The sequence below is a fragment of the Chenopodium album genome, chromosome 8 (genome assembly GCF_948465745.1).
Source record: "Chenopodium album chromosome 8, dcCheAlbu1.1, whole genome shotgun sequence".
Classification (NCBI taxonomy): Eukaryota; Viridiplantae; Streptophyta; class Magnoliopsida; order Caryophyllales; family Amaranthaceae; genus Chenopodium; species Chenopodium album.
This window is the reverse complement of record NC_137841.1, coordinates 68,461,776-68,468,393: the sequence shown is the minus strand read 5'-3', so window position 1 is coordinate 68,468,393 and position 6,618 is coordinate 68,461,776. Positions and strand designations below refer to the sequence as shown.

At 37.4% G+C, this 6,618-nt stretch overlaps 1 protein-coding gene across 1 annotated transcript; it reads left to right on the top strand.

Moving 5' to 3' along the window:
- Positions 1-369: 369 nt before the first annotated feature.
- On the top strand, positions 370-5,936 carry LOC145642113 (casein kinase 1-like protein HD16). Its single transcript, XM_081693203.1, has 16 exons — positions 370-1,248; positions 1,985-2,113; positions 2,207-2,280; positions 2,395-2,464; positions 2,546-2,601; positions 2,697-2,768; positions 3,226-3,320; positions 3,409-3,475; positions 3,585-3,714; positions 3,813-4,031; positions 4,127-4,269; positions 4,355-4,529; positions 4,665-4,755; positions 4,848-5,005; positions 5,089-5,277; positions 5,370-5,936. Exons 1-16 carry the CDS (start codon positions 784-786, stop codon positions 5,427-5,429), a joined length of 2,193 nt encoding a protein of 730 aa, XP_081549329.1. The 5' UTR covers positions 370-783; the 3' UTR covers positions 5,430-5,936.
- Positions 5,937-6,618: the final 682 nt, after the last annotated feature.

Sequence of the window (6,618 nt, the reverse complement as noted above, 5' to 3'; positions counted from 1 at the left end):
TAATTATAGGCATGTTTCTTAAAACTTCACTTAACTGTGATGAAAATTAACTTGAATTGAGTTCTGCATATTTAAATAAGTCAGAATTTGAATACACCAACTCATTTAGAGAGTTCAAGTGCGTAAACATCTCTTTAACAACGAAAGCTTCAAAACCTTAAAACATGACTAATCGAGTTTCACCCAAATCAAGTCAGTTTTTGACAAGCCTCGACGAAACATTCCAAAGGCACCCCTTCCATAGTTCCATGGAGTTCCATCACTACTATGGAACACACTAGAAGGTTCAAATTGCAGCCCAATGTGAATACTAAACAGGATCCTATTGCAATTAAACCACTATCTTTTTTTTTTTGAAACCAATTAAACCACTATCTACAACACCGTCACAAATTCCCAAATTAAAATAAAAAATAAAAAGAAATTCACCAAAAAACCTCGACAAACAATTTTCTTACTTTCTCTCTCCTCTCTTTCGCCTCCACCATCTATCCATTTCTTCCTACAGTCGACAAAAATTAAATTTTAAATAAAAAGGTTAATAGAATTTATATTCATCCCTAATTTTACCTCTTTTAGATCTTCAAAATTCATTGAATTCAATCCAGATTTTTGCAAGGAACTCTGATTTTAACCTCCGATTCATCGGTAAACGCATCGATTTGCCGGAAAATTGCAATTGATTTTGAGGAATTAGCGGAATTGAAATTCTAGGGTTTGAAGAAGAGGAGATTGAGAGAGTTGATTGAAGAAATTGATATGAGATTTGATGGATGAAGAACGATGCCGGAGCTGCGTAGTGGAGCGCGCAGAGGCCGAGCATCGAGAAATCCTACAGCAAACAACAATCAGGAGGAGATCGACGGCCAGAAAGTGACCGGAGGTAGGACACGTGGACGGCGTGGAGGAGGTATAGCAGCAACTAGGGGAAACAAAGGAGGATATCGAGGTAGAGGTCGGAGGAATAACCGGCAACCGGCGGCGGCGGTTGGTGGCGGTGTTGACGGTGAAGGTGATGAGAAGGTTCTAGAAGAAGCTAAGGAATCTAGCCGTAAAACGACGTCGTTGAAGGCTAACGCAGCTGCTGAAGAAAGAGGTGGTGTAGGATTAGGTTTAGGCGGCGGTGGTGCCGGAGAAGAGGTTGGAGAGAAAGAGATGGATGAGTTTGATAGTGGCGGTAATGCCGTCGGTCGAAGCGGCGATAAAGGTTTGAATGATGATGATTCTTCTGCTCCTCTACCTGAGAAGGTTTACTCCTTTTTCTTATAAATTGATTGGTTTCTGTTTTTGTTTGATTTGTGCTTTTGTTAATTTGCTGATAATACAATTTTTTAATGTTATATCTATTGAAATTTTGAGTGTGGGAAAAAAGTTTTGAGCTTGATATTGAATTATATAGTTTTAGCAGTTTGAGGAGGTTATTGTTATTAGGTTGATAGCCGATTAATACTTGGGGTAGTACTGAAGACTTAAGACTTGGGATTGGATCGCAAATTCGGAATTCTTAATACTCTTTATATGTATCAATGCCCTTTATTCATGCAGTTTAAGGATTAAATAAGTCTGTCAAGTAGCTGAATGTATCTAGTCTGATTGTTTTCTTTAAACATGGGCGATCTTCATTTTGTTTTTAGTTTATGAGTGCAATAGAATTAGTATATAAATCTTTTTTATCGGTTATGTTTTGGTAATAGAATTAGTATATAGATTCTATGTAGGATGCGTTACAGGTATGATTATTTTAGAAGTTGCACGAGGAGCACGTTTGATACTGACTTTTCTCTATTCTTTCCATATCGGGGTTAAATTTAAGAATATTTAAGAATATAGCACTATTTCTTAGTTAAAGTGTTTTGGGTACAATTGTTGTTTATTCCATTTGATTTATGATACTTTGGCGGTATGTTTGAGAATTGTTTGGGACTTTGGGTACATTTAGTATCTCTTGGAGTTGCAGCTGATTGTTATTTATTGATTAAAACAGGTCCAGGTTGGGGGTTCTCCAGTCTACAGGGTCGATAGAAAGCTAGGAAAAGGTGGTTTTGGCCAAGTTTATGTTGGTAGGCGCGCTGGTGGTAACACTAGTGAAAGGAATGGTGCTGGAGCTTATGAGGTGTGACATTTAGTATAACAACACATTTTGGCTCAAGTACATAGATGTTAACTTTTGTTTATCTGACACGTACTTTTTGTTGATGTACTTTAGGTAGCTCTGAAGTTTGAGCATAGGACTAGCAAAGGTTGTAATTATGGGCCTCCATATGAGTGGCAGGTTTACAAGTGAGTCAATATCTTGCAGCATATCTGTGGATGGTGGTCTGATTTCTGTATATGCAATGCATATTTGTTAAACTAATTTATGCTTTTGCTTTGTATTTTGCTTCTTTTTCTCAGTGCTCTTGGTGGTAGTCATGGAGTGCCACGAGTGCATTACAAGGGTCGGCAAGGTGACTATTATGTCATGGTAAGAGAGTGTTTGTGTTTCTATTATCTTTGTACTGCTTTATTCCCTTGGTATGATAAGCTGACATTAAGGTTGTTGCAGGTCATGGATATGCTAGGGCCAAGTCTTTGGGATGTTTGGAATAGCAATTCTCATTCGTAAGTAGATTGAAATGTCAATATCATTCTATTTTCATTATTTGGATATGATTTCGCACTAACAGGGTATATGTTCTGAACTTTATCAATTGCAGAATGTCAATTGAAATGGTTGCATGCATTGCAATTGAAGCAATTTCTATTTTGGAGAAAATGCACTCCAGGGGGTAATATTACTGTCTCTCATTCCTTGTATCTATTTCTGCAACATAAAAATCTCACCTATGTTGTTTGTTGAAAGCAAGATTTGTTTTCAGCCATTCATCATAACCTGCAAAGAATCCTTTTGTCGGTTTGTTCCTATTCACTAATACAATTACAGTTTATCTATACTGTATTGGATTGGTGGAAGAAAGGTGGGATATTGATGTTTATTTGAAGTTCACATAAGGAGCTGGGTAGTAGATTAATGCAACATTATCTATTGATATAGATTACTTTTGTTAATCAGCTTTTCATGAATATTAGTGGTGGTAGACACTGACTTTGGGTTAGAGTTTCTCTGGAATGCAAAATATAAGTCAACTGAGCATCTCCTTTCATGAAGCTTTTATAGTTTAAATATTGTTGTTGGGCTATTCACTTTCTGGTGCGTGTTTTAAAATGTTTTCACAAACCCTGCAGTTATGTGCATGGAGATGTAAAGCCTGAGAATTTTCTGCTTGGTCCCCCTGGAACTCATGAAGAAAAGAAATTGTTTCTTGTTGATCTTGGATTAGGTAAGTCGACTATCTTTCTATGTTGATAGTTTTGCTCTTCTTTTTATACCATTTAATGCATTTATCCATTCCTTTTTCTTTCCTGCAGCAACTAAATGGAGAGATAATTCAACCGGGTTGCATGTTGAATATGATCAGCGGCCTGATGTTTTCAGGTTTTTGAGACTGCTCATTGATTTGTTTTGTGATTATGATCTTATTCTTATTGTTTAAACTCATCTAATTATAATTTTCTCTGGTTATATCTTTTCTCTATTGCTTCAGGGGTACTGTTCGATATGCTAGTGTTCACGCTCATTTGGGAAGAACTGGAAGCCGGAGGGATGACTTAGAATCACTTGCATACACTCTCATTTTTCTTCTGCGTGGCCGGCTTCCTTGGCAGGGATATCAGGTCATTACTTTTCTTCCATGATTGTGTATGTGAAATGCGTCCGGAAGGTCTTGTGTTTTTAAGTTAATAATTTGTTCTAATGAGGTATTTTAATACAGGGGGAGAACAAGGGATTTCTTGTATGCAAGAAGAAGATGGCAACATCTCCGGAAACATTGTGCTGTTTCTGCCCCCTTCCTTTCCGCCATTTTGTTGAGTATGTGGTAAACTTGAAGTTTGATGAAGAGCCTAACTATGCAAAGTATGTTTCTCTTTTTGATGGGATTGTTGGGCCAAATCCTGACATTAGGCCCATTAATACCGATGGTGCTCAGAAGGTAAGCATATGATTGTTAAAATATTGCTCTTGATATTCTTCTGGAAATTTTCATGAGATGCCTTAATGTTTAAATCATGTTTATATTTTGTGAAGTTGATATTCCAAGTGGGGCATAAGAGAGGACGTTTGACGATGGAGGATGATGATGATGAGCAGCCAAAGAAGAAGATTCGAATGGGAATGCCTGCCACTCAATGGATTAGTGTTTACAATGCTCGCAGGCCTATGAAGCAAAGGTAAAATTGCAGAAAAATACAGTGTAAAATGATATTTAGTTTGAATGGAATTCTGAAAATTGCTTTTGGATTTTTTCTGCTCTAGGTATCACTACAATGTTGCAGATAACAGGCTTTCTCAGCATATTGAGAAAGGAAATGAAGATGGCTTATTTATTAGTAGTGTTGCATCTTGCTCAAGTCTTTGGGCCTTGATAATGGATGCTGGCACTGGCTTTAGTTCTCAAGTTTATGAACTTTCTCCACATTTCCTCCACAAGGTTTCTTTTCTTATCTTATAATGTGTGTCTGTTGTGTGTTTCATTTTTATATGTACAATCCTGTAGTTATATTCTTAACTATGAAAGTAACCTATCTGGTTTTGTACCTAATCCTTCTCTTGCATTTGATTGTAGGAATGGATTATGGAGCAGTGGGAGAAGAACTATTACATTAGTGCAATAGCAGGGGCTCAAAATGGTAGTTCCTTGGTAGTAATGTCTAAAGGTAAGTCTAAAACTTTAGTCATGGCTTTGCACTATGTCTTGATAAAGAATCTCACATGCTGTTTTATATGCTTTGGTTAACCCATTATTTAGGTACTCAGTACTTACAGCAGTCTTATAAAGTTAGTGATGCATTCCCTTTTAAGTGGATTAACAAAAAGTGGCGAGAGGGTTTCTCTGTCACTTCCATGGCTACTGCTGGTAGTAGATGGGCAGTCGTGATGTCCCGCGGTGCAGGGTATGCTGATCAGGTATGATATTAACATTTGATTGTATGTTTTAAAACCTAAATCCTGAAAAATGTGTGATGGTCATTAACTGTTTATGAATTTAGGTGGTTGAGCTGGATTTTCTGTATCCTAGTGAGGGTATTCACCGAAGATGGGATGCTGGTTATCGTATCACTTCTACTGCAGCAACTTTTGACCAGGCTGCTCTAGTTCTTAGTATTCCAAGAAGGAAGCCGACAGATGAAACCCAAGAAACTCTTCGGACTTCAGCATTTCCTAGTACTCATGTCAAGGTAAAATGATTCAAAAATTTGTACTGGGGCTGCCTATTTCCAGGTTCTGTTTTTCTGAATTTGCTGAGGATCTGTCTTTGTTGCTTATGCAGGAGAAATGGGCGAAAAATTTGTACATTGCTTCAATCTGTTATGGAAGAACCGTCTCCTAAGCTGCTAACCATTTGTCAAATACATAACCTAGTAGGTGTTATTTGAAGGATGCCATGCACTTGCTCTTACCAGTGGCCTTCAGCATTAATGGCACATTTTGAAGTTGCTGTGGCAGTTGTCTCTGTGCCTGTGAAACTGAGTCCTCAAATTTTCATGGAGTCTGCTGCTGATACCTGTGCACTTGATGTGCTGCAATTTATTGTTGGGTTGATGTCTATGAAATTTCATATGCAGTGGGATGGAGGCATTCTGAAGAGTTTGTATAGTCTGTGATCTTTAGTACTGAGTTGGTGTGTGCACAGGTCATCTTTCGGTTGTTGAAACTTTTTGGGCAATGTGCAATTAAAGATTATTCAAGGGCATGTACCCTTTTATCTCTTTTGATTCATTGGCAGTGTCTTGGACTTGAGATTCTGTTCTGTTATGTTCTGATGTAGTTTGCAAGAAGATTGACTATTGATTGTGTTATGAACTAGATGTGTAGAAAACTTTTGCTTCTCTTTTCACCTGTGGCTGTTTCTTATTATGGCTTAGTGATTTGTCTTCATTTTTATAGTTACAGCCACCGCAGTTGTCATCTCTCAATTCATGGGTTCTGGCAATTTGCCTTGGCTTTAGGGATTTGCTGCCTGTCTTCCACTTTAAAAGGTAATTGGATTTCCATCTCAATTAGTGTCTAAAATTCTTTCTGTCTTCCCTTTTGTGGTAGTTCAGTAGTTGGCACTAGTTGTATCACTTTAGATATAGGCATTTATGCAGGTTTAAGACATAGTTAATGGAATGAGATTTTAGGTGATTTTGTAAGTGAGCTTGTATTTTATTATTGTGTTAAGCAGTCGCATAGGTACTTGAGGAAATACCTCACTGAAATTTTGTTGGGGTAAAGGGTATGGTTATGGTGTTTGAATTGGACTGTTGTGTATGCTTGCTGTCTGGTTTCCAACTATGTTAAGAGTAGGCATATTAAATATGTATGCCATATCATTGATATAATGCCTTTTGTTATGGTGGTTTTGATGAGCGAGCAGTTTTTGTTTTGTCTTTGAATTCTATGTTATTGATATTAGCATGCTAATTCAAACAAAACTGTAGGTACTATTTTCCCGTCAATAGAGTTGTGTACTTGATTTAATCCTGCCTTAGTTGTTTGATTTCAGGGGCCACTGATATTATTCAGCAGTTTTGTGG

Coding starts and splice junctions, on each gene's coding strand:
- LOC145642113 (XM_081693203.1), top strand. CDS start 784: ATGCCGGAGCTGCGTAGTGGAGCGCGCAGAGGCCGAGCATCGAGAAAT. Junction 1,249..1,984: donor CTGCTCCTCTACCTGAGAAG/GTTTACTCCTTT, acceptor TGATTAAAACAG/GTCCAGGTTGGGGGTTCTCC. Junction 4,032..4,126: donor ATACCGATGGTGCTCAGAAG/GTAAGCATATGA, acceptor TATTTTGTGAAG/TTGATATTCCAAGTGGGGCA.